We start from the raw sequence: 26,770 nt of genomic DNA on the forward strand, positions 1-26,770 counted from the left end.
AGATTATACTTTTAAGCACGAACTGTTCCACTTCGTCACTTGTTACTTTCGCATAGGCTGCCGCTTCTACCCACTTGGAGAAATAGTCGGTAAGAGCGAGCACGTACTGGACTCCTCCTGGTCCTCGATGTAATGGACCGATGATATCCATAGACCACCTCATGAATGGGTATGGTGCGGACACCGAAGACAGGAGCTCAGTAGGTTGATGAATTGACGGGGCATGCTTCTGACACTTCTCACAAGTTCGAGAATATTTTTCGCAGTCCGTGATCATGGTAGGCCAGAAATAACCTTGCCGTTTGATTTTGAAAGCAAGAGTCCGACCTGCGGAATGATTCCCATTGGGACCATCGTGAACAGCTCGCATTAGCATCGCGGGCTCTCTACCAGCCACGCAAGTTAGATAAGGACCAGCTACACTTCGGCGTAGAAGTATTCCGTTGTGAACGCAGTACCACGCACTGATGACCTTGAGTTTCCTAGCTGCCCATTTGTCGGCTGGGAGTTCCCCTTTCTCCAGGTAAGCCCAGATCGGGCTCCGCCAGTCCTCTGCCCCCCAGCTGTTAGAATTCGTGCCGCTCGAAGTGACATGTGGGATAACAGCTTGATTGTCAGCTGGTGAGCTCGATGATGCCGGAGTTGAATTCGCGTCGAGCTCGGCTACAGGTGGGTGAACTTCCATTGGAGTAGGCAAGACAGGGTCCGGATCCTCCGAGGGTAAAGAGTCCGCAGCCGTCTTACGAGTTGCTTCCTCAGCGGCCAACTGTTTTTTCATTGCGCGGGTCACGACGTGTGTGCTCTCCAGCCGGATGCTTGGAAACTGGATGACTTCGACGGGAATGATCCTTGTCGTCGCAGGATCCGAAGTGGATGCCAGAGATGCAAAAGCGTCCGTAGCGGAGTTCTCACTTCGTGGGATCTTAGTGATTTCGAACTCCTCGAACTTGGCGACTAATTCCCGAGCTGTGGACAAATAAGCCTCCATACGGCCATCCTTTATTTCGTACTCCCCCAAAAACTGGTTGGTGACCAGCTGCGAATCANAGCAAACGTTCAACCTCTTTGTTAACGATTTCAGCTCGCTCAGGACCCAACTTCCTTCGCTTCTGCTTTACAGNGTTTTCGGACACCAATCCCCACTGCGAGGCGTAAGCCGGCAAGGAAAGATTCGTACTCGGCTTCGTTGTTGGACGCACTGAAAGCCAAGCGAAACGATTGCTCGATCACTTCGCCTGTAGGAGAAGTGAGGCGGACCCCAATTCCTGCCCCCGACTTGGAAGAAGCTCCATCAACATACAACGTCCATGGAGTTTCGATNGACAGTGTCGCTAGCCGAGGAGGCTAGTGGGAGTTCGATCAAGAAATCGGCCAGCACTTGTGACTTCGCACAAGTTCGAGTCCGGAACTCGATGTCATATTCGCTCAACTCAACAGACCATTTAGCCAGCCGTCCGGATTGGCTCGGACTATGTAATACCGTCTGAAGCGGCTGCGTCGTCAGGATTATGATTGTATGGNGGACTGGAAGTAAGGCCGCAGTTTCCTTGCCGAAGTGACTACTGCTAGGGCCAATTTTTCCATCATTGGATACCTCGACTCCGCTCCGGTGAATGACTTGCTGATATAGAAAATTGGTCGCTGCTCCCCCCTTTCTTCGCGAACCAAAACTCCACTGACCGCACTATCCGATACAGCTACGTAAAGAAAGAGTGGCTCTCCGAACTCAGGCTTCGCCAAGACCGGCGGTTCAGATAGATAAGCTTTGAGTTGGGCGAATGCCTCCTCACACTTCGCATCCCACAAGAAAGTTTTTCCCCCTTTTCGTAACAGCTGGTAGAAAGGGAGGCATTTGTCCGTAGATCGAGAGATGAAGCGGTTGAGAGCTGCGATCCGTCCGTTAAGGCGCTGCACTTCGCGCAAGGTCCTAGGAGAACTCATAGACAGGAAAGCATTAATTTGCCTCGGGTTCGCTTCAATTCCTCTTTATGTGACGATATACCCCAGAAATTCTCCTGATGGAACTGCGAAGGTGCACTTCGTGGGGTTGAGCTTCATCCCGAACTGATCCAGGACGTCGAAGCAGACTTTCAGATCGGCGAGATGCGAACTGGCTTCCATCGATTTCACCAGCATGTCATCGATGTAAACTTCCATGGTTTTTCCGAGTTGATGCTCGAACATTCGGTTCACCAGTCTTTGGTAGGTTGCTCCCGCATTTTTTAGCCCAAAAGGCATCACCTTGTAGCAATAGATCCCGCGGTCCGTAATGAATGCAGTCTTCTCCTGGTCGTCCGGGTTCATTAGGATTTGGTTGTAGCCAGAGAATGCATCCATGAAGGACATCAGCTCGTGACCCGAAGTGGACTCAACTAACCGGTCGAAATGCGGAAGTGGAAAGCTGTCTTTGGGGCACGCCTTATTCAGGTCGGTGAAATCAACGCAGACTCGCGACTTTCTGTTCTTCTTTTTGACTACCACTGTATTTGCGAGCCACTCAGGGTACTTTACTTCGCGTATCTGTCCTACCTTCAGCAAACGTTCAACCTCTTTGTTAACGATTTCAGCTCGCTCAGGACCCAACTTCCTTCGCTTCTGCTTTACAGGTCGGAATGTAGGGTCCACATTCAGCTCGTGGGAAATAACTTCTGGATTGATGTCGGGCATCTCGTCTACGGACCACGCGAAGGTGGCCATTCTTTCTTTCAGGAAGGTTATCAGGGCGGCACGGAGCTCGCTATCCAATCCCACTCCGATCTTGATTTCTTGATCCGGGAACTTGCCATTGATGAAAATGGACTCAGTGAGGTCACCTTTTAGCTGCTTCCGAACTGGATTTTTCGGGACCTCGAGCTGTGGTTGCTATTGGATCAGGAGTTTGTGACTTGCGAGGTAACAGCTCCTGGCCGTCCTTTGGCTTCCCAGAACCTCCCGGACTCCTTGTGGGGTCGGAAATTTGACGCACTGATGGTACGTCGAGGCCACCGCCTTCATCTGATAGAGCCAGGGAGTTCCCAAAATAACATTATAGGCCGCAGGTCGGTCGAAGACCGTGAACTCCACCATTTTAACCACTCCTTGAGTGGACACTGGTAATGTGATCGTGCCCAAAGACATCGACGTCTCGCTAGTGAACGAGACCAGGGGTGAGGGCGGTCCTGCGATGTGCTCTTTCCCGATACCCATTCTGGTGAGCGTCTCAAGGAAAATCAAGTCTACCGAACTCCCAGTATCAATTAGGATTCGGCAGACTTCGTGGTTCGCTACATCAAGCGAGATGACGAGCGCGTCATCGTGCGGAGTGTCCAACCCCTCAGTTTCCTTCTCGGAGAAAGAAATTTCAGGTAGATCACTGGCTATCAACTTAGCTCGCTTCGGCTGGGGGCTAGTGAGCTTCCGCTGATGGTCTTTGATCGCAGTGATGGAGTTCCGAAACAGACGCGATCCTCCCATTATCACATCGATTCTTTTCTTGGGAGCTTCACTTCCATCAGACTGCTTTGGTTTCTTTGAAGGTGGAGCGTCCTCGTCCAATTCGGGAATCGCTTTTTGCTCCAATTCCTCAATTGTGACATTCGGCATTTCTCCCGCCACATATTTTTCTGCGAGGAGATGCATCAGCTTCTTATAGTCACGAGTAGAATGACTGTTGGTTTTATGGAGCTCGCAGTACGTGTCCTCATCTCGGACCCATTTGTTACTCGGGAGTACACCGCTCTTGGAGCGCGGTGAAAATGATGGTTTGGATGGTGAATTCTTTGGAGAATTCTTTTTGGGAGATTGGGTGACTGCGAAAGTGCTCGGCCCGGACTTCGGAGTCGTATGCGGAGTCTTTTTGGCAGGTGCTTCGAAGCGTGGTTTTCCTGCAGGCGGGGCGTTTTGTTTTTGCGCAGCGGCGAGTTTGTCTTCTTCTGCGACTATCCAGTTCGAAGCCCGGTGTAATGCGTCCTGAATAGTTGGGAAACGATTCACGGACAGCTCTTCGCGGAAGCGAGATTCGTGCCAGAGGCCGTTCTTAAGCGCGGCCAGGGCTGTGGAGTCCGAGAGTCCGGGAATTTTGACCTGGATCTCCTTGAACTTTGTTATGTAAGACCGAAGGGACTCTCCAGCCTTTTGGCTTAAGTTCCAAAGCTGAGCATCCGTCACCGCAGTTTCGATTAGGCTAGAATACTGCTTGACGAACGAGGTCGACAGCTCGGTAAAGTTTGTTATGGAGCCAGCTGCTAAGGATGCGAACCAAAGCAGTACCGGTCCACTAAATGTTTCTGCGAACAGCTTGCAGTACCCAGCGTCTGCTTCATGGGGCTCGAGGTCCACCCGGCTAGCTGTCAGCAAGAAAGTCTTGAGGTGATTGGTCGGATCTCCTTTTCCTTCGTAGCTCGAGAATTTAATTTTGCTAGTATCCTTGATGCGGACTCGGGCTATTTGGTCGAAAAAAGGAGTTCGCCTCGACTCCTCGATCACTCGGAATATATCCGGAGCTGAGGTGGTTGCACTATGCATCACAGACCGCATGTCCTGAATTTCGCTCTGCATGCGGAAGATCTCGGGATTGACAGTATACCCCGAAGCCGAAGTGTTTCCATCTACAGGGAGAGGAAGACGGACTGGGACCTCGGAAGGTCGAACGACGCCGGGCTGAACCGGTGTGTGATCATCGCCGGCCAGCGGTAGCGCCGTTTGCGTGTTGGTTTGAGGCGGGAACGAATCTCCCGGAGTGACGTTTGTTGCTGCTCCTTGCGAAGTGGAAGGTGGAGTCACACCGGAGAAATCCAAAGCACGTCGACGTGGGTTTTGGTCAGAGGATAGGAGATCGACCCGATCGGCGTACGCGCGGTGGGAGGCTGAGAGGTCTACTACGGACGTCGTGACTTCGTCCAAACGAGCGGGGATCTGGCCCTCCAGACTGTCGAAACGCTCAGTAAGGGCGGCGGAGGCGGCTTGCTGACGGTCGGACTTCTCGGACAAGTCCTGTAGGAGCTTCTGGATCACCTCCAAGGATACCTGATTGGGAGAGCTGGTTGCCATAGCGGTGGTTTTGCGGAATGAACTTGTGTAAGAAGTCGGAACTAGCGAGAGTCAGGCGATAACTCCCCTCCTTCTAGCGCCAAATGTGAGAACTGAGAATGAGCTTCTCCTTCCGAAGTGATTTAAATGTGGAGGAGCTTATCGCCGTAGAATAGTTCCGAACTAAATTGAAAGAGTTTGAGAATTTGAATTTGTATTGCTGTTTCTGGAAAAATTATTGGATCCCTTACAAGTGACACCCCCCTTACATATTTATACCGACCAATTAATTACTCAATTAATGTACAATTAATAGGGCACGATTTGCGCGGACTAATTAATCCTCTTGAATGCAGGAATCTTTGACTGGGCCCGAGCTGCGAGCTGACCAGCATGAAACGTCTCCACGCTATCTTTCTTTCTCCGGGCCTGATGGGCCGATGAATAACATGCTTTCGGCCCATTAAACAAGCCCGGTCTAGGCCCTCTTACCTATTACCCGAGATGGCAGATCGTGGATACAACACACACTTTTACTAATTTAATTGGATGCACTAATTAAAGTGGATGGATACGTTACGGAGTCGAGACGAAGGTGCCTTGGACCGACCTCCTCACCAGTATTAAGCCACGTGTCTTCTGCCAATTGTTTCCGAAGGATACTTTTTGGCATCTGACTGGTGCGTCTAGATGACGTGGCCTCTTATCTAGCCGTCACGTGGCCTTCCAAGTAAAGTCTACTAAGTTCTTGCTATTTTAAGCATTTTTGTCTGTTTAGTTTTGATATTATCTTCAAAAATATTTTGGAAAATAATATATAGAGAAAAATAAACGAATGGAGCTAGAGTATTTGGGGTGGTGCTAGGAACAAAAGATACATAAATTCGAAAGTAGAAGAGAGGTTACACTGGTGAAGTAAATTTCCGAAGCAAACGGTAATAATACTTTCGTCGAAAACGTACGTAACTATTGCAAGTTTGAAGGGGCTAGTTGCCCAAATAAAAAATTCAAGGGAAGATAATTCTAATGAATAGATGAAATGGGCGTTTTAGATTTTGTTTGAAAAAGAATGGGCTTTTAGATAGATTCTTTGAAAGGACTTGTGCATTGTCTGGTAAGCTAATTGCTTATCCAAGGATACATGATTATTTTGTGGGCTGATCTGATCCACACTAAACCTAGCTCACTTAATTTATCTTATATTTTAAAATTTATGGAGTCTCATTCATAAACATTTGTTATAACATATTTATTCAGGCATTTCTAATTCTAGGAAACTTTTATACTTTTTTGGATACAATTTTTTCATATATTAGGCCTCTTCTTGAATTTCTGGTATTTCGTCCACATAATTTTATGTAAATAGAGGAGAAAATTATAAATGTATACAGCTTATACATTTGAAACCCCATTTCAGTTAATTTAGTTTTGTATATTATTCTTTATTTAATTATAAGGTAAACAGAGATGGGCAGGTCTGATACAGGGCGTGTGTGAGACGTGGTCGGATTGAGGAAAACTGAGTTTTGAATCTTATCTAAAATCAGATTTGACCATCCCACTCACTGTATAAACCACTCCACATTATCTTTTTGTTTTTATTTCATTATTAATTTCACTACTCTTTTATTAAACCAAGAATGTGAAACGTGATTGGTGGTGAGTCACCATACAAACCCTAATAAATATCTGTTAATCGAAATTAAGTTATATATATGTATTTATGTATGTGTGGTTGATACGAATATGTGTCAACGGTTGTGACACTCATCTGATTATATTTATTGTGAAAACAAAATGGGCTTCGGAGAGTTCTCTTGAGTGATAATTGAAGTAGATATTTCATACTATTGGTTTGGATAAGGTAGTGTGTGTTAATTCAATGCAATGAGCGTCCGATAAAGAAAGAAAATAGCGATCAATAATGCAATGTGTTCATACTATCCAGGTATGGGTGCGATTGGGAGCGGTAGAAATTAGACACACCATATACTAATCATTCATATTCTCACCTGATTTAGTTTTAGTTGTGATAGTCTAGTAGACAAGTCCTACTTAGATATTAAGCTTACATTGAGTACAGTCTGTATAACCATGTTCATTTTTCTTATACATCATATATATACACCATTATAGATGTTATATCGACTTGGACCTAATTAAATTGACCACCCAACAAAGTCATAGTTTTGGATTAAATTCTGCCATTCATCACGTGAGAACATTATATATCCAAAATTTAACATAATCAAATATTGGAGTCTTTTGACAAAAAGATTATCTTCTCTAAAGGCGTTGAGTCATTGTTTTCGTATGCCACTTTCGGTAAGGAGGAAACTCAAGATCGTTACAAACATATGTTGCATTGCCCTCATCACAGAGATTAACTCTCCTTTTTTTTTTCTATACAACCCACTCATGCATACTATATGGTAACTAAAAATTAAATTTTGTTCGAAAAAATATATACTACTATTTTTTTTTTTTAAAAAGAAAAGAACTTATATCCTCAAATTCGGGTCACGTTTCTCTTTATAAAACCCGTGTGCTTATCCATTGAAAACCAAAACAAAACAAACGTCCCACGTGTCACCTTCATTGCCACACGTGTGAATCTTTAAACCCCACATAGCCGTTAGTGATAACGTCGTTACCGTGTCTTAAAACATACGGAAGTTTTTCGAAACACCGTTAATTTAGTTTGTTCTCTTTTTAACGTCCGTGACGGTTTCGTAACCTCGGGAACTAACCAAAAGAAGAGGCTTCTCTGAAGCAGAGAGTCGTTACGTTTCAAAACAACCAATCGTTAGCTGTATCTACAATTATTATTATGGTATTTAAATTAGCACTAATCCCCTCATTTAGCATTGACCACAAAATTTATAAATTGTAAGTCTACAAAAATTTCAGTCTCACCAGACTAGTCTAATTGCATTTATTAACCTACCATTTTTAGTGGTTATGTGGTCAACAAAAAGGGTTAACAAGCTTAGCTAAATGTGAAAATCATACTATATACCACTAAACTAGTTTACTAAATTGTAGTACTTAGTATATGAATCAATTAAAGCATTAGCATAATTACTTAGTATAAAAATTAAATCTAATTGGACCAAAGAGATGAAAAGCATCTTTTGTACATACAACAAGTAGTAAGCTTTTGAAGCTGATGATGCTTATGTGATTAATGTGAATATAATTACGTCTTTGTCCTTCTATTCTTCTCTTTTTCACTTTTCCTAATCTCTATTATAAAAACCAAACTCTTGTCAAATTCACATAAATTCTCAGTTCTCCTCCTCCACAATCCGACCCGACCCGACCCGAATCTGGCCGGTGGAAAAACAAAATATGGAGGTGCAAAGCAGAGACAACAATGGCGATGGCGGTCACTCTTCTTTCTCCAGTCTCCGCGTCTACCTCAACTCTCTTTCCGAGACGCCTTCTCGCTTATCCCGCCGTGCCGTTTCCGTCTCGACGTCATCCGAGGAGATGAGCCGCGTCCGTGCCGTCTCCGGCGAACAGATGCGCCGTACTCTCCGGTGGTATGATCTCATTGGACTCGGAATCGGAGGGATGGTCGGCGCCGGTGTTTTTGTAACCACCGGACGTGCCAGTCGAATCTACGCCGGTCCTTCGATCGTCGTCTCTTACGCCATCGCCGGACTCTGCGCTCTCCTCTCCGCTTTCTGTTACACTGAATTCGCCGTTCATCTCCCCGTCGCCGGCGGCGCCTTCAGCTACGTCCGTGTCACATTCGGTTAGTCTCTAACTCTCTCCCGCCAAAAATCACACAACTCTCCTCCTCCTCCGATCAATCTGTTACAATTTCTGAAAAAAAAAATTCAAATTTCAAATTCGTAACTGATTCTGTTACATTCCCCCACGTTTCAGGTGAGTTCCCAGCATTTTTCACCGGAGCGAATCTAATACTGGACTACGTATTCTCAAACGCCGCCGTTTCGAGGAGCTTCACGGCTTATTTAGGATCAGCTTTTGGGATCTCAACTTCAAAGTGGAGATTCTTCGTCACCGGTCTACCAAAAGGATTCAACGAGATCGATCCGGTGGCAGTTGTCGTAGTCATCGCAATCACCGTCATCATCTGTTGCGGTACGAGGGAGAGCTCGAAGGTGAACATGATCATGACTGCATTTCACATCGCATTCGTACTCTTCGTGATCGTGATGGGGTTTCTGAAAGGAGATTCCAAGAATTTATCCGTACCGGCGAATCCAGAGCATCCGTCGGGGTTTTTCCCGTTCGGTGCGGCGGGTGTTTTTAACGGAGCCGCCATGGTTTACTTGAGCTACATAGGATACGACGCCGTTTCAACCATGGCGGAAGAGGTGAAGAATCCGGTGAAAGACATCCCCGTCGGTGTCTCTGGCTCCGTGGCGATCGTCACAGTGCTCTACTGTCTCATGGCTGTGTCAATGTCAATGCTTCTCCCATACGATCTGGTCCGTACTTTTTAAATTGTTTTTTAATTTATTTAAATGAAGACGGCACGTAGTGTGAGTGTAAAGCTGAAAAACGGCGGGGGATGTGTGTGTGTGCAGATAGATCCGGAGGCGCCGTTTTCAGCGGCGTTCAAAGGATCGAACGGCTGGGAATGGGTGACGAAAGTGGTGGGGATAGGAGCAAGCTTTGGGATATTAACATCACTTTTGGTGGCAATGTTAGGTCAGGCTCGATACATGTGCGTCATCGGACGGTCCAGAGTGGTCCCCTTTTGCTTCTCTAAGATTCATCCCAAAACATCTACGCCAGTCAACGCCTCCATTTTTCTTGGTACGTTTCTTTTGTCTTTTTCATTCATTCACCAAATTAAAAAAAAAACATTTATTTTATTACTGTCCAAAGTCCAAACCCAATGATATGTGTAGTGTTGTAGTTAGAAAGAAAAGAAAAAAAAGAGGCAAGGCCAGTTAGGTTAAAAAGGGGACCCCAAATTATATTAGAACGTACCCGTTTCGATTTGTTTCCATGATCTTTTCTTTTTATTGATTTGAACTTTTAACGTCTTCTCAAGATCACACGAACCACGTGATTACATTATCTAATACGTGTCCATTTCTTCAGTTTATATTTTTTTTTAAGATCAAAAACTTTTTGACGCAACCCAAACCATTTAAAAAAAAAAAAGATCTTCTGGTATCGATTTCGATCGTGACAAGGGATTTAATTTGTACGTTGTATATCTAGTACGTAGGGACACGGTTTATTGTGAGTTTTTATTTATGGTGTTTTTAAGACAAGAGTCACAGAGAGAGCATCTGAGTCCCGATTGCTAGCTAAGATGTCGTCTTCACCACTGGTTTCTTTTATCCTCTCTGAAAAGTTTAGTTTTTGGGGTTTTCTTTTTTTATTTTGGGGTTCAAAGATTCAATATTTTTCTGCGGTCTTGATTGTGATGGATTTTGTGGGTCTCTTTAGTTCTTTTTGTGTTCCCTTAGTGTTAATATTACATATTCCACTTTTTTTCTAAAAATGAAATCGCTTACGATAGTTGGATATTAGTCATCCATTGGACGACTAAATAATCAATCATTTTCAATATTGTGAAGATACAACTAGCCTATAATAATAGTCGGCTGATATTTTCACAACTCCAACTTTTGGGTAGTTCTCGGAAAATCTTGCTGAGCTATGCAACTCGTGTGACTAATTTAGTTAGGTACCACTACCAGTTTAGAATAATAACCATCTTGGTGAGACATTGAAGAAATAATGGAACTTTGATTATTTGCAGATTGGAACACAAGTAACGTGTAATTACATTTAACTAGAGTCATGTTTATATGCATACTCTTTGTAGCAAAATGGATCGTTGTCAAAGGGTCATCATCTTTCAACGTTATCCTTACTAATTTTAGCAACCACTAACTCACATTTGCTATATCCATCAATAGCATTAACGTTTTCTCACTTCTTTTGTCCTCTCCGTATCTACTTTGACAAAAAAACAAGACAAAGGAACAAATCCCTCCCTCCACCATTCATTTCAAATTTGGACTTTTCCCTCGGTCGTATCATCTACAGTTACAGAGAGAATATGACAAAATCTTATTAATGTTCATATTGTTTATTCTTTTCAGGCATTTTCACGGCGATTCTTGCGCTTTTCACAGACCTAAACGTCCTCCTAAACCTTGTATCTATTGGAACACTATTCGTCTTTTACATGGTCGCAAACGCTCTCATCTTCAGACGTTACGTACATCTCCAACCTACCAAGCCATGGACGACACTTTCCTTCCTAGCACTATTCTCCATAACCTCGCTCGTCTTCACTCTCACTTGGAAATTTGTGCCGGAAGGCAAGCCTAAAGCTTTCATGCTCGGCGCCATCGCAGTTGTGGCTATAGCCATGGTGTTGATATTTCATTGCATGGTCCCTCAGGCGTGGAAACCCGAGTTATGGGGAGTCCCGTTCATGCCGTGGACCCCGTGCGTGTCGATTTTTTTGAACATATTTTTGCTTGGTTCGTTGGACGCACCCTCTTACGCCCGTTTTGGTGTCTGCTCCTGTTTGATCGTGCTCGTGTATTTGTTATATGGTGTTCATGCGAGTTCTGATGCTGAAACAAATGGGTCTTTTGGGGTACGGGAAGATAGACAAGTCTTGAAAGAAATGACCGAAGTAGTGTGAAAAGTATCTAATTTATATATAATTTAAATTTTTTAGCCTATATAATGTAATTAAACTCTCTATTTTTTTTAGAGGAGGGGGTTTTGAATAATTAATGAGAGTTAATTAAATTAACTTTAGGGAAAAAAGCTTATGTAAACTCTCTTTATTTTCATAGAGGAGAGAATTTTAAGAAATGTAATTACCCCTTGTGCTTTTATAAAATTTTAGAAGAGAAAATGAGAGAGGATAACTTATTTTATTGTTGCAGTTTATTATATAACGTACACTTATAACACGATCCAAACAAAACAATATATATAGAAAAATAAAAATAGATAAGTTACAAGATTGTGACATATATAGATCAATCTTTGTCAAATCCTCCAAGGCAAGATCACGTATGAAAAATTTATGTGATAGATCATAAGATTAATAAATGGGAAATGTAGGTCTCTCATAAATACGAGATGGCGTACAATTGAAAGCGATGGGTCCCCATCTTTCCCCACGAGACACACATACGTGATTTTTATCCGAAACTTCATATCCAACAAGATCACACCTTTCCTTTTTTCATTTATTTATTTTATTTTTCACGATCACTTTGTTTCAAATTCCTTTTGAGGAGGTATATACATTCTTTTATTATTTCTTATTTATATATTATATATAACAATATTGGTCGTATGCTAGTATAGTAGTATTATACGAAGTTATCATTTTCTGAACCTTTCTGAAGTTATCAGGTTAGTGAAATACTAAGTACGTAGTAGTAAGTACTCATATAAACTGATCCGAAACTCAACTTTTACTTCAGTTCTCGGATCAGTTTATATGAGTACTTAATGCTACTCAATTAGATAAACATATATTCATACTAAAGTTTAGGCACTACACTAAAATTATCAGTAGTTTATTAAAGATGTCTTTATTTTTTATTTTTAGTTTTTATATAGATCATGAATGTGTAAGCTAGGATCGAATCTGTGATCTCAGTTCGTATAATCCAGTCCACTTATTCTTCTAATGAACACTCCCAATAATTATGTGAGCTATTTGGTTTAGGATAATATACATAATTACATTTATATATTATTTTTTGAAGTGGATGATATATATCTCGAATCTAAAAATAACTGTGTTTAAGTGGGAGACGACACTTGCTTGTATTCTCTCTCTTTTTGGTGACTATATTCTTAAAGGATGGGGTCCAAATTAAGAAAAGCCCATTATTTTCAAGATCATCACATTGTTGGAAACTTATTTTCATATATTTTATGTATTTATGGATTTGTTTTTTTTTTTTGACATTATTCTGCCAATAACAAGATGTGATTCTATTGGCAATACAAAGATTTGATGTCTTTCTAGAAACACCGCTTTACTATATATAAAGCAATGAGTTCCCTCTGCAAAAGGGTTCAAATCTAAGCGTGAGGTGTTCTCTTTTGAATTTTCATTGATCCTATAGATCACAAACCTTAATGCTACATTCTACATTGGATTAACTAATTACCAATATTTTTATTTATTTCATATTTTTTTTTTTGAGTTTTACAAAGACAACATGTATTTCGTTTTTCAACGGCTATGTAAGAAAGAACCTATCTAAAGTCTAAAACTAACAAAACAGTATCTTCGATTTGGTAATAATTATTAGTGTATGATTTGCGGTAATGTTTCTAAAATGTACTAGAGTAAAGTAATAGTAAATCTATAGCCTAATCCTTGATTAAATAATGTATGGGACCACGAAAATGTCAACCTCTTTTAAACCATTCAAAGCACAATCTAAGACAAGTTGTGGTAGCAAGATAGAGTGAGTCCACTAATCAGTATAGCTAGCTCGATAGGTCTAATCTAAATCTTTTCACTTTTTGTTGACATTTTTGTCACGAATTTTTTTTCCCCGACTTCTCATGAGCTTTGACATTCACTTAAAAGAAACACAATCTTTACATATAAAAGTAGTGCTCTCCAAAAAAGAAAAAATAAATCATAAGAGGAAAGATAGGAAGAAAGAAGGATAAGAGTTTGATTTTAGATTCTCACCAAACAGCAAAATTTTTGGCAACTTGCAATACATTCCACATTTTTAATAATCCAAACAAAAAAAAGTCATAAATAAAGTTAAAACATTCCATTCCATTCCATGATGTGATAATCTTGTCGTCAAGTTGGTCTTACTCATATTTCAACATTCTTAATCATACAATAGGGGAATCGCAAAATCTTATATATGTGCTTTCTTTCACCAATTGTTGTAGATTATTATATCTTAATCACAAATTACTTTCCAATTAATCTAAGGTAGATAAAGATAAATCTCACTAAGTTTTTAGACTACAATCATTCATTTACAGCATTATCTACTAGCTATAGCCTATAGTTAGGTAGTATCATTGTAACAAAGACTCATAAGTTTTGAAGAATAATTTGTATAACAAAAAAAAAGAAATGGGCTTGAGAAAAGCCCATCAATAACATTCAAAAGGTACTACAATTTAGGCATTTAGGCCCAAAAGTAAGTATGTTGTCTCTGTCTCTGTCGCTACCAAGGAAGAGGTTACTTGGTTTCACGGTGAACTTCTTGATCCGATGCAAGATCTTTCCCAGAATCAGAAGCCATACGACATCTGTATCCCGATACATCTCACTGTGCGCCACTTATGAGCAGGAGGAAGTATCACCTGAACGATATAACAATGAGTTTTCAAATCGTAACGTGGTTTACGAAATCTTGCAGCTTTGTGCTAGAAACAGATCTGTTATGGAAGCAAAAGCTTGCCACGGGAGGATTATACGTATTGAGTTGCAAGGAGATGTTACTGTGTCGAATGTTCTTATTAATGCTTACTCCAAGTGTGGCTTTGTGGATCTTGCTCGCCAAGTGTTCGATGGAATGCTTGAGAGAAGCTTGGTTTCTTGGAACACAATGATTGGTTTGTATACTCGGAACAGAATGGAGTCAGAAGCATTGGGTATTTTCTTGGAGATGAGAAACGAAGGGTTTAAGTTTAGCGAATTCACTATCTCTAGTGTTCTTTCTGCTTGTGGGGCAAATTGTGATGCCTTGGAATGCAAAAAACTGCATTGTTTGTCAGTGAAGACGTTTCTTGAATTAAATTTGTACGTTGGTACTGCATTGCTTGATCTTTATGCAAAATGCGGGATGATCAATGACGCAGTGCAGGTTTTTGAATCTATGCAGGACAAGAGTTCAGTGACATGGAGTTCTATGGTGGCAGGTTATGTTCAAAACAAGAATTATGAAGAAGCTCTCCTTCTTTATCGTCGAGTTCAGAGAATGAGTCTAGAGCAGACTCAGTTTACGTTATCTTCAGTAATTTGTGCTTGTTCAAATCTGGCAGCTTTAATAGAAGGGAGACAGATGCATGCTGTTATACATAAGTCTGGATTTGGTTTTAATGTCTTTGTAGCATCCGCTGCAGTTGATATGTATGCTAAATGCGGAAGCTTGAGAGAGTCTTATGTTATATTCTCGGAAGTGAAAGAGAAGAATATCGAGCTTTGGAATACAATCATCTCAGGGTTTGCAAAGCATGCTCGTCCTAAGGAAGTGATGATCTTGTTTGAGAAAATGCAGCAAGATGGAATGCACCCAAATGAGGTTACTTTTAGTTCCTTGTTATCTGTTTGTGGTCACACTGGTTTGGTCGAGGAAGGAAGGAGATTTTTCAAACTCATGAAAACCACGTACGGTCTATCGCCAAATGTGGTTCACTACTCTTGTATGGTTGATATTCTTGGTCGCGCTGGGCAACTGTCTGAAGCGTATGAGTTGATAAAGTCTATTCCTTTTGACCCTACTGCTTCCATTTGGGGTTCACTTCTTGCTTCTTGTAGAGTCTACAAAAACCTCGAGCTGGCTGAAGTAGCAGCCAAGAAACTATTCGAATTAGAACCAGAAAATGCTGGTAATCATGTCTTGCTATCTAATATATACGCGGCAAACAAGCAGTGGGAAGAAATAGCCAAATCAAGGAAGCTTCTCAGGGACAGCGACGTGAAAAAGGTAAGAGGAAAAAGTTGGATTGAAATTAAGGACAAGGTCCACGCTTTTAGCGTGGGAGAAAGCGGTCATCCGAGAATCCGTGAGATCAGTTCGACGTTAAACAATCTGGTGATTGAGTTGAGGAAGTTTGGATATAAACCAAGCATAGAACACGAGCTGCACGATGTGGAGATAGGGAAGAAAGAGGAGCTTTTGTTGCAGCATAGTGAGAAGCTGGCTTTGGTTTTTGGTTTAATGTGTTTGCCAGAGGGTTCTACTGTGAGGATCATGAAGAATCTGAGGATATGTGTGGATTGCCATGAATTCATGAAGGCTGCATCAATGGCTACACGAAGATTAATTATCGTTAGAGATGTTAATAGGTTTCACCATTTTAGTGATGGTCATTGTTCTTGTAGAGAATTTTGGTGACAAACTCTGTTTTTAGGACTCACTTAATAATAACAAATATCACCAAAATAAAAGAAGTTTNAATTTTTTTTTTTTTTTTTTTTTTTTTTGTCAAATAAATAAAAGAAGTTTGGGACACACAAAATAAAAGATTTAATTTGTTGGGCTTATCGGGCCTCAGCTAAGCGTTACTAACTAAATTGGATATTAGGCCCAATAATAATAGAACGATTGTTACGGTCCATAACTGGATGAAAATTAAACCCTAAAAGAGAGAACCTCTTTATTTATATAGAAAGGCAATTTTATCACCCCCGTCTTTGCTTCTTTGTTATTTGCCGCCGCCGCTTCCTCGTCCTCGCAGGTATGTTCTTGGTTAGCCCTAGTGTTTGTGTCATGTGTCGAAATTTGCAGAAGCTTTTGATGTATGTTTGATCTTTTGTTGCGGTTTTTGTCTCTGTAGCTATAAAATTTGTCAATCTCGGTTAGATAATGGAAATGTAGTGAAGTAGGGTTTGATTTACAATCTGATGCTGCTCAATCTTAGTACTTCTAGTTTAGTTGATGTATCAATGGCTTAGGTTTTGTTAATATACATGAGTCCTCTTTCAAGGCCATTGTCCATGTATGTTGATGCATATCTCTTGATTCATCTGTAACTGTTAAGACACTGACATTGCAATTTTCTTGTATGTTTACTTGATTGTTTATATGTTTTATGGATCTCTTTTGTTTCTGATTGTCATTGGCATTTCTGCATTTACACCTAGATCTTGAACTTTAGGGGCATTTCTTGATACATGTTTGAATCCCTTAGTTCTATTGTTGTTGTTGTTTCTCTAAGACATGTGGTGACTCTTTCTTTTAGCAGGTAAGTCACACACAGGTAAAGTGAAAGATGGGGCGTGTAAGAACCAAGACGGTGAAGAAGTCTTCTCGTCAAGTGATTGAGAAGTACTACTCTCGCATGACTCTTGACTTCCACACCAACAAGAAGATCCTTGAAGAAGTCGCCATCATCCCTTCAAAGAGACTCCGCAACAAGATTGCTGGATTCTCCACCCACTTGATGAAACGTATCCAGAAGGGACCAGTCCGTGGTATCTCACTCAAGCTTCAAGAGGAAGAGCGTGAACGCCGCATGGACTTTGTTCCCGATGAGTCTGCTATCAAGACTGATGAGATTAAGGTTGACAAAGAGACTCTTGAGATGCTTGCTTCTCTTGGTATGTCTGACACTCCTGGCTTCTCTCAAGTCGAGCCACAAGCTATCGCTGCTACTGCCCCTTTCGGCAGGCCACCAAGAAGATACTAGGATGTCTTTGTTATCTTCATCCAGCCAATTTAGTCACAAGATTGGCTCTCTTTATTTCACAGTTAGGTACAAGAAAGATTGCTTGTTTATTTTCTCTTTTGATTCAAGATTTGTCTGAGACTCTTTTGTTTTTAATGGTTTTTGAGTTTTGCCGAACCAATATTGAAGTTAGACACTTTTGAATTTTGATAGTAACTACAACTTTTCCCCTCATACGAAACATCTGAGACAAATTCAATTATAACAAAATTAGACTTTGTGAAGGGCAAATTGGTAATTTTACACAGAAGGATCATGTTTCGTTATAACCAGAGAGAAGAGAAGTGAAGAGACGAGAGAAAAGGAGAGAATGGCTAATGGAGGGAGCGTGTTGTCGCTCTCTGCTCCACACTTCCCTTACTCGGCCACCATTCTCCGACGTCACTCTCCGTTAGCTTCCATCTCTTTCTCCCTCAAACCACCGCCGCAACCACCACAACCTCCGCCCGATCCTCCTGAGAGTCCACCTGACCTCCGCCGCCCGGTGAAATCTCTTGGCACTTCTTCTTCTTCTAAAACCCCTTCCCCTTCTCCTAAAACCCCTCTTAAGATTAATCCACTCAAGAAGGGTTTGACAAATCGTTCTTCTGAGGTTTCGAGTAATAAAGCTTCTTCCTTTAGCTCTTCTACTCTCGCATCCAAACTACGTTTGTCCAGCAAGCTATCTCCTCCCCCTCCTCCTCCGCCTCCTGTAGAGGAAACCCAATTCCGAGATGACTTCCGAAGAGACAAGAAACCACCGGAAGAAGAAGAAGAAGAAACTCGAAAGCCGCAACAGGAGTTCCGACAAGAAGGGAAGATATTCGTCGGTAATTTACCGACATGGATAAAGAAACCAGAGTTTGAGGATTATTTCCGACAGTTCGGACCAATAGAGAATGTGATTCTGATCAAGGGACATCACGAGGTCGAGAAAAACGCGGGATTTGGGTTCATTATTTACGCGGCGGAGAAATCTGCAATGAAAGCTGTGGAGTTCGACGGCGTAGAGTTTCACGGAAGGATATTGACGGTGAAGCTAGACGACGGGAAGAGGCTTAAAACGAAGGCTGAGCAGAGGGTGAGATGGGTACAGGGCGGAGAAGAAGACGCTAAGATGTCGAATAAGTCGTCTTGGCATCAAGACAGAGAAGGGTCACGGAAGTCACTACAGAGGATTTTTGATACCAATGGAGATAACTGGCAAGCTGTTATTTCTGCTTTCGAGAAGATCAACAAGGTTTGACATTGTTTTAACATATCAGTTTTGCTCTGTTTTTTGACTTATATGATTTGTGATTGGAACAAGGTTTGACATTGTTTTAACATATCAGTTTTGCTCTGTTTTTTGACTTATATGATTTGTGATTGGAACGAACATAGGAGTCAAGTGATGGATGTGTAATCTTCTTTTATCGTTCTTATGTTTATACATTATGCGCAGCCTTCTAGGACAGAGTTTGGTTTGATGGTGAAGTTCTATGGAAGAAGAGGTGATATGCATCGTGCACGTGAGACTTTTGAGAGGATGCGCGCCAGGGGTATCACACCAACATCACGTATATACACAAGGTCAGATTCTGATTGGTCAAACGTGTCATGGATAAGTCTTTGCTTGAATGAACTTTAGAATGAATTGGCACGTTGTCTTGTTTCATTTCCAAAGTAAAAAGATTGGTATCTTTGTTGCTATAGATGTAATTAGTTTCGGATTCCTCAAAGGTTAAAAAGAGGATTTGTTTCATGCAGCCTTATTCACGCTTATGCAGTTGGTAGAGACATGGAAGAAGCAGTGTCTTGTGTTCGTAAAATGAAGGAAGAAGGAATTGAGATGAGTTTGGTGACTTATAGTGTTATTGTTGGAGGATTCTCTAAAGCAGGAAATGCCGAGTAAGTAATATATATTATGTCTGCCTGGATCTGTGACCATTCTTAAATCTTCAAATACTTTTTGTATACCATATGCTAATTCGATCTAATACTTTGTTGTCTTTGGAAGAGCTGCAGATCACTGGTTTGATGAAGCCAAACGGATACACAAAACCCTTAATGCCAGTATTTATGGAAAAATCATATATGCACACTGGTAGGTAACCATTGATATGATATTCTGACTCTGTTAGTGTGGTTTGTTGGTTTTGTATTATTTAATCTAAAACATTCTGAACATATTCTCAGTCAGACGTGCAATATGGAGCGGGCAGAAGAATTAGTGAGGGAGATGGAAGAAGAAGGTATTGACGCTCCTATTGCCATCTACCATACCATGATGGATGGCTATACAATGGTCGCCGATGAGAAGAAAGGCTTAATTGTTTTCAAAAGACTTAAAGTAACCTTTTACTTTAGAATTGGATTCTTTGTTACGTCCTCTTTAGAAGAATCTGAGCAAGTGAACATGATTTATATCTGTTTTGCTATAGGAATGTGGATTCACTCCAACAGTTGTCACTTATGGATGCCTCATTAATCTTTATACTAAGGTAAGGAGAACCATAGTGTGTGTATGAGTATTATTTGGATGATCTTCTTGTATTGTGTTTTGATGTCTGCATCTTCTTTTTAGGTTGGAAAGATTACAAAAGCTTTGGAAGTTAGCAGAACGATGAAGGAAGAGGGCATAAAGCATAATTTAAAGACTTATTCGATGATGATCAATGGATTTGTAAAACTAAAAGATTGGGCCAATGCGTTTGCTGTATTTGAAGATATGGTGAATGAAGGAATGAAACCAGATGTCATATTATATAACAACATCATTGCAGCATTCTGCGGAATGGGTAACATGGATCGAGCGATCCAGACTGTTAAGGAAATGCAAAAGCTGAGACATAGGCCAACCACACGAACGTTTATGCCTATCATAAACGGATTTGCAAAATCCGGGGACATGAGGAGATCTCTAGAAGTTTTCGATATGATGAGACGATGCGGGTGTGTTCCAACTGTTCACACTTTCAATGCTTTGATTAATGGTTTAGTTGAGAAACGTCAGGTATGTCTATGTCTCATATAGTTCTCCTATAGAGAGACTGTTGAATTGAACTAAATCTCTTGTTAAAACTATTTTTTTGTAGATGGAAAAAGCTGTTGAGATATTAGATGAGATGACTTTAGCTGGTGTTAGTGCGAACGAACACACTTACACAAAGATCATGCAAGGCTATGCATCAGTTGGTGATACAGGAAAAGCCTTCGAGTATTTTACAAGACTTCAAAACGAAGGTTTGGAAGTTGACATTTTCACTTACGAGGCGTTACTTAAAGCTTGCTGCAAATCAGGACGGATGCAGAGTGCATTAGCTGTCACAAAAGAAATGAGCGCACGGAACATCCCGCGCAATTCCTTCGTCTATAACATACTAATAGACGGGTAAAGTATATGATTTTTTTTGTAGGCACTACTAAATGGTCTGCTTCTAGAATTCTCATTTGCTTCCTTCTGGATTATTTTAGATGGGCACGAAGAGGCGATGTATGGGAAGCTGCAGATTTGATACAGCAGATGAAAAAGGAAGGTGTTAAACCCGACATTCATACTTACACATCCTTCATTAGCGCTTGTTCTAAGGCCGGTGACATGAATGTAAGTTTCCATTTCAAGAAGCAGATTCTTGTCTATGTTCTTTTCGTTTCACGTTGGTTTGGTAATTAGAAAGAAACTTTTGAAAATGTTTTGACAGAGAGCTACGAAAACAATTGAAGAAATGGCGGCACTAGGGGTGAGGCCTAACATCAAGACGTACACGACCTTAATAAAAGGATGGGCGCGAGCTTCACTTCCAGAGAAGGCCTTAAATTGCTACGAGGAAATGAAGGCGATGGGGCTAAAACCTGACAAAGCTGTGTATCATTGCCTTCTGACTTCGCTTTTGTCTCGTGCTTCAATCGCAGAAGCTTACATATACTCGGGAGTTATGACTATCTGCAAGGAAATGGTTGAGGCAGGCTTGATCGTTGATATGGGAACTGCGGTTCACTGGTCTAAATGTCTGTGTAAGATCGAAGGTTCTGGTGGTGAGCTCACTGAGACGTTGCAGAAGACGTTCCCACCTGATTGGAGCTCCCATCATCATCACCATGCGTTTTTGGATCAAGTTTCTGATGTTGACTCCGATGAAGATGATGTTGATGGTGAGGATGATGTTGATGATGATGTTAACTCGGTTTCTGGTTTCTTATCTTACAAGTAAGAAAACAAACCGATATTGTAAGAAATTTTAGTATACAGAGCGATGTCAGCATATTTTGTTTTATGTTTCTATAATATAAAATCTTATTGAAAAGTACAATTTCTTGATTAGTTGATAAAAAAATGACATCAGAAGATAAATCCAAAAGACAGACGAAAGCAAAGTTATTACATTTTGATCCATCTAGAGACATGTGGGTTATGCGGATTAGTTCGTAATTAACCGCCAAAAATGGAATGAAGGATTTGACAGATTTTGGTAGACTGTCATAATCTTTGACATATTTGAGATATTTTCATCGTATATGATCTGATTAGTAGCATAACTGACTTATGAATTTTTTTTCAGAAAAAGATTACCTCTAGGCTCTAGGAAAGCTAAATCTGCATTAAAATTGTTGGATTTGAGCAGCATGCTTAACTCATAAATTTTAATGTCAGATTAACTAGTGGAAGTAGTATACTTCCAAAAATGGTTATTTCTGTCAGTATATAATAAAACCAGTCTGTTCTAAGATATCGATCATGTGCATATCCAAAATTCTAACTGAAAATGCATCTGAAAATTCATATATAATTTTCAGGGAAAGAAAAAGAAAAAAAATTATGACGGCAAAAAAGATTAAAAAAAAAAATTGTAATTTTATATTCTTTGAAACAAAACTGTATATCTCTCACTGAGTGTTAACACCTAATAGAACAAACTACATTATCTTAACAACACATGTTTTGACAGTTTGTTTATATTAAAATTAATTAAATTTTAATGTTAATCTTGTGTATACGCATTAAATAAAATTAAGATTATAAGTTTGTTTTATATACTATTATATACTTAGAAGATATGCAAATCTGACTTCGAAAACAGAAAAATAAATAATTGAGTGTTGATCCTTAATAAAACACTAGTCAGAAGTCAGAACTCTCCAACCCCATGAACCCATGTCTTTAAACATATTAAATTTTGTAAAATACTCAATATAATTGGCCAATACGTTGCATGATAGGTTAACTAAATCATATTAAATATAAACATGTGGTTCGTAAACGTACGTCGTCTCACAAGTCACATGTTATAATTGTTGTATGGCAAATAAACATTCATACACCAACTTAATCATACTGTCGAAAGGCGTATAATTACTGTTATCCATCATAATTGTGAAGATTAGGATAAGAACAAAAGAAAATTGTATTAATAGTGAATCAATCATGTTAAGTTATTTTATGTTAAAATGTTCATGACTATAACATTATAAAAAAAATGAAGATGTTTATGACTAGGAAGGTCGTAGACAAAAGGAACAAATATGACAGGGAACTTAAGATACAATGGATCTCCCACTTCCGTACCTTCTTCTCTTCTTCCACTTTTAAGTTTCACCAGAGTAACAAAGAGATGAAGTTTGGATGACATGATACTGATTAAAACTAAAGAGATACATATATTATATAGTGTCTTTCCACTATATATGAATTTTGGAAGTTATGTGACAGTTTGATTTGATAGTCTATATTTTCAGCTATCAAAGTACTTCACAAATTCATTTGTAAACAGAAGTAGTTTCATAATAAATTAGAGTGATTTCTATATTCTTGCTTATACGAATGAAACAGGAACCAAAACTCAGTTATACTCTGATAAAATCTCATAAATCTCCGACATTTAATTTTCGATGAAGAGATTATTAATGAAGTGCGGGGTCAAGAAAGAAATTGTTTTGTTTTCTTATTCATCAAATCGTTTGAAAATTGAAAACATAAAACTAACAAGTCAAAATCTAGTTGAGAGAAGTAGAGAGGCGGTGCCCATGTGGCCTTCTTATTACATTTAAGTTCTAGGTACACACACATATATACGTGACCTTAAAACGTTACATTATTATTCCAATTGTACTATTTAAAGACCTCTAATTACCTTCATAACTATTTCATTCATAAATATGAACCCCTTTTAAGACGAGTTCTCTAAACCCATCTATACTGTTGACAACAAAACTAGCCTTTATTGTTGTAAGGTAGGAACATCAGAAAAAGGACATTTCTTTGTTTTGAGTATTTGTCTCTTACAATATGTTCATACTACTGCATTCTAGAGATGAACCTATTCATCAGTAGGTTTCCACTTTGCGCTCATGCACATATAGCTTTGTTGAATGTGTACATAACATAACTGTGTAGCTATATAGAAGATACATATTAAATATTTGGACCAAACAAAAGTGACCCATGAGGTCTTTAAGGACTTGATGATTTTATATTAGTTATTAGCAATTTTTAAATTAATGATTAATATACATGTAATAAAACACTCATATGATACGTAGGAGGGTAGTATTATCGAAGACTAGTTGCTAATTACTAGTAGTACAAATTTAAAGAACTAATCATGAGGGTCAACGGGTACATGCATTGCTGGCTTTGCCTGTTGTTCGATGATTTCAAGTAATGCTCTTTTCATGCAATCTTGATAATCATATTTTTTAATCAACTAGCACTTGATTGTACTTTTTTCCTATTCTTTAAAAAATATTCTTATATTCTTTTAATTAATACTAAGATTGCTGAATTATTCGTTACAGTGTTCATTTTTAATTAGTAAAACTCCATAGAATCATATGAGTAGTTTGATAATAGGTACAATTAATTACGAGATCTCTTGTTCGACTTTACTATATTAGTATCCTAACTGTCAAATAAGGAAAACTTTTAACTAACCAAACTAGTTTTTTTTTTTTTTGTGCAACCATATGTTATCATTCATTAAAGAAAGAGTAACATACAAAGGAGATAGGCTAGTTTAAGGGATAACAAAGGGGAAATCCCAACAAATAGTACAGCAAAGCAATAAAGATAAATAGGAGCAACAAATATTAAGAGCTTGAGAGCTATGGACCAAAGGCTTGACAGCGATCTGGAGCATGTGAGATCAAGACATATCGATGCATCTTCCAAGAGCAAGTCTAGGGAAGAGAGGATGACCATTGTCTTGAACCAAAGACTAAGTGGCAAGGGAGCAACCAAAGCTAGGACTCTCGTAAGAGTTTTGCCAAGGTAAGGAGCAAGGTTGGATGTGCTCTGCAAATCGACCACTACAAGGGTGGATGTGATTCTGCGTTTTGGTGAGGGAAGCTTGAGGAGGTTGCGGTAACTACTACCTCTTTGAGCAGGAGTCATAATGCCGCTAATCTTCAGGCTTTGATGAGGGGACTTCAAGAAGTTGATGCAAAAATAATTGGTCACTATAAACACTAGGCGAGGGGAAAAGAAGAGGTTGATGAAGCAGAGGTAACCCCCACTCCGTAGAGGTGGGATCATAATGCCAATCTTCAACAAACAATCTCCTTCTAGGGATTCATCCTTAAGAGAATCAAGTAACAGGGTTCTTAAAGGACTCTTGGACCAAACTAGTAGTGGTTGGTGGTTAAGGTTCGCTAGCAGTCTTCGAACTAGCAGAAATCTTAAGCTAAACAGCCAATGACTAGTTAGGGGAAGAGTGGAATTCAGACTAGGCCTGGTTACAAGATGACACTGGAGCAGAAAAGCTATGGGTACATTGTATGTTAGGGGATCAGGGAGAGCAAGCAATAGAGATAAACCAATTGGCAGGTCAGAAACAATATCAACAAGCAGCATTGCAAGACTCCAAAACAAGCTCTTTATTTGGCCTTGACGCAAGGAAGGTTCAAACACATTCGAGATAACTAAGGATCTGCTACCGAGTATAACTTGTCTTGACCAAGCAGGATACCAAGGTATAACACGATATGGGCTTGCTAAGAGGTTAAAGCTAGTGAGTCTAAGGCGTTTACAGGTCAGGGATGAGTTATAGTTTATCCAACCTAAACTATCTTCCAGGATTTGAGCATAAGAGTGGAGAAATAACCTGGGATACAAGAGTCTCGAGGGAGAATCAGGGGTCACCACCGAGGAGGTTTTCTTTGTCAAACGATTCACCGGTGGCGTCAAAGCAGAGCTTCCGTCCATTTGCAGCCAAGTAGAACACTTGGTGAGAGGACCTGAGTCCAAGGAGCGGTAAGGTGATAAAAATGACGGCTTAAAGGGGCGGTGAGGCGGACGAAAACCAGATCTAGGGGAGTCCTGATAGATCTCTAGAGCAGGAACAAGGTGGTTGGGGCTCGATGTGTTGGATTCACCGAGAGGAATACCCAGAGACGGAGTCAAAGGAGGTGATTGAAGCTTGCGCAAATTCGGAGATGAAATCCAGAAACTCGACGGACCGCGGATAGAGCTGAAACTAGAAAAGAGAAGACGACAGAGGAAGCAGAAGCCGTGAAGATGCAGGAACCAAGTCCCAGCGACGCCGATCAGGCTCAGCGCCGCCGGGGGAGAAGTTTTCGATGGTTGTGCCAGAAAGAGAGAAACTAGGGCGAACTTTTTTTTCCTGCTTTCTATGTATTAATTACTAACCAAACTAGTTTAAACTTCTTTTACAGCGAACCAAAGTAATGATTCTATCAACTGGTTTAGTTCAACTTATTTATCTGTGCCAGCGTGTGCTTGATCTAAACACAATTCGAAGAAGAACCGATTTTCACAACAACAGTATTGCTTTTGGATCGACCTCTTTGTATGCTTTATCAAATTTCTGCAATATATTGAACCAGCCTCTATATATTTCTCTTATTACAAATATTTTGCTAGAGAGGAAAATATATTATAGCTTTATAGCTTTCTCTATGATGATTAGTCTGAAAAAGATTGTAAGGAATTTTTGGGTGCAAAGTCCGACATACGTATCATTTGGTCGCACGAGCACAATATTCGTATCTCTTCTGTATGTTTTATACTAGCTAGTACCAAATTAAGTGCTGAGATCTGTTTTATACTACATTCGACGCTTGGAAAAAGTAGTAATTCGCTTCTCAACACCTTAGACATTTCCACAAAACAAAAAAATGTGTTAATTTTTAGTTCTCATATATATGCAAATAAAATATATACTGACTTACTGAGAACTAAACAAAACGTAAATAAATACTAAGTACAGTAATTTTGACCATTTATCAAATCTACCTACTTACTTTTAAAGTAGGTTGTAAAATATCAACATCAAAAACATTTGAGGTAAATTTCATAAAGTACTTTATTATAGTGATATGGATTAAAATCACCGTTGAAGTTGTTGAGTATTTACTTCTAAGTTTTGCTACA

General features: G+C 40.0%; 4 protein-coding genes across 5 annotated transcripts; all 4 read left to right on the forward strand.

The window, feature by feature from the left end:
- LOC104768670 (cationic amino acid transporter 6, chloroplastic-like) lies at window positions 8,284–11,843 on the forward strand. Its single transcript, XM_010492696.2, has 4 exons — window positions 8,284–8,767; window positions 8,902–9,470; window positions 9,570–9,801; window positions 11,109–11,843. Exons 1-4 carry the CDS (start codon window positions 8,359–8,361, stop codon window positions 11,660–11,662), a joined length of 1,764 nt encoding a protein of 587 aa, XP_010490998.1. The 5' UTR covers window positions 8,284–8,358; the 3' UTR covers window positions 11,663–11,843.
- On the forward strand, window positions 14,175–16,126 carry LOC104772123 (pentatricopeptide repeat-containing protein At5g04780-like). Its single transcript, XM_010496770.2, has one exon. It carries the CDS (start codon window positions 14,175–14,177, stop codon window positions 16,089–16,091), a length of 1,917 nt encoding a protein of 638 aa, XP_010495072.1. The 3' UTR covers window positions 16,092–16,126.
- On the forward strand, window positions 16,359–17,580 carry LOC104768671 (40S ribosomal protein S17-4-like). Of its 2 annotated transcripts, none has more exons than XM_010492697.2 (2): window positions 16,359–16,434; window positions 16,942–17,580. In XM_010492697.2, exon 2 carries the CDS (start codon window positions 16,969–16,971, stop codon window positions 17,383–17,385), a length of 417 nt encoding a protein of 138 aa, XP_010490999.1. In that variant the 5' UTR covers window positions 16,359–16,434; window positions 16,942–16,968; the 3' UTR covers window positions 17,386–17,580. The 2 variants fall into 2 exon arrangements, with proteins under 2 accessions (XP_010490999.1, XP_010491000.1); XM_010492698.1 differs by having other exon boundaries at window positions 16,369–16,434; window positions 16,939–17,580.
- Window positions 17,712–21,695, forward strand: LOC104768672 (pentatricopeptide repeat-containing protein At5g04810, chloroplastic). The gene is made up of 10 exons (XM_010492699.2): window positions 17,712–18,643; window positions 18,848–18,975; window positions 19,153–19,293; window positions 19,403–19,489; window positions 19,582–19,735; window positions 19,827–19,886; window positions 19,970–20,398; window positions 20,481–20,776; window positions 20,860–20,989; window positions 21,087–21,695. The coding sequence occupies exons 1-10, from the start codon at window positions 17,735–17,737 to the stop codon at window positions 21,594–21,596; spliced, it is 2,844 nt and encodes a 947-aa protein (XP_010491001.1). The 5' UTR covers window positions 17,712–17,734; the 3' UTR covers window positions 21,597–21,695.

Source organism: Camelina sativa, chromosome 20 (assembly GCF_000633955.1).
Source record: "Camelina sativa cultivar DH55 chromosome 20, Cs, whole genome shotgun sequence".
NCBI classification, from domain to species: domain Eukaryota; kingdom Viridiplantae; phylum Streptophyta; class Magnoliopsida; order Brassicales; family Brassicaceae; genus Camelina; species Camelina sativa.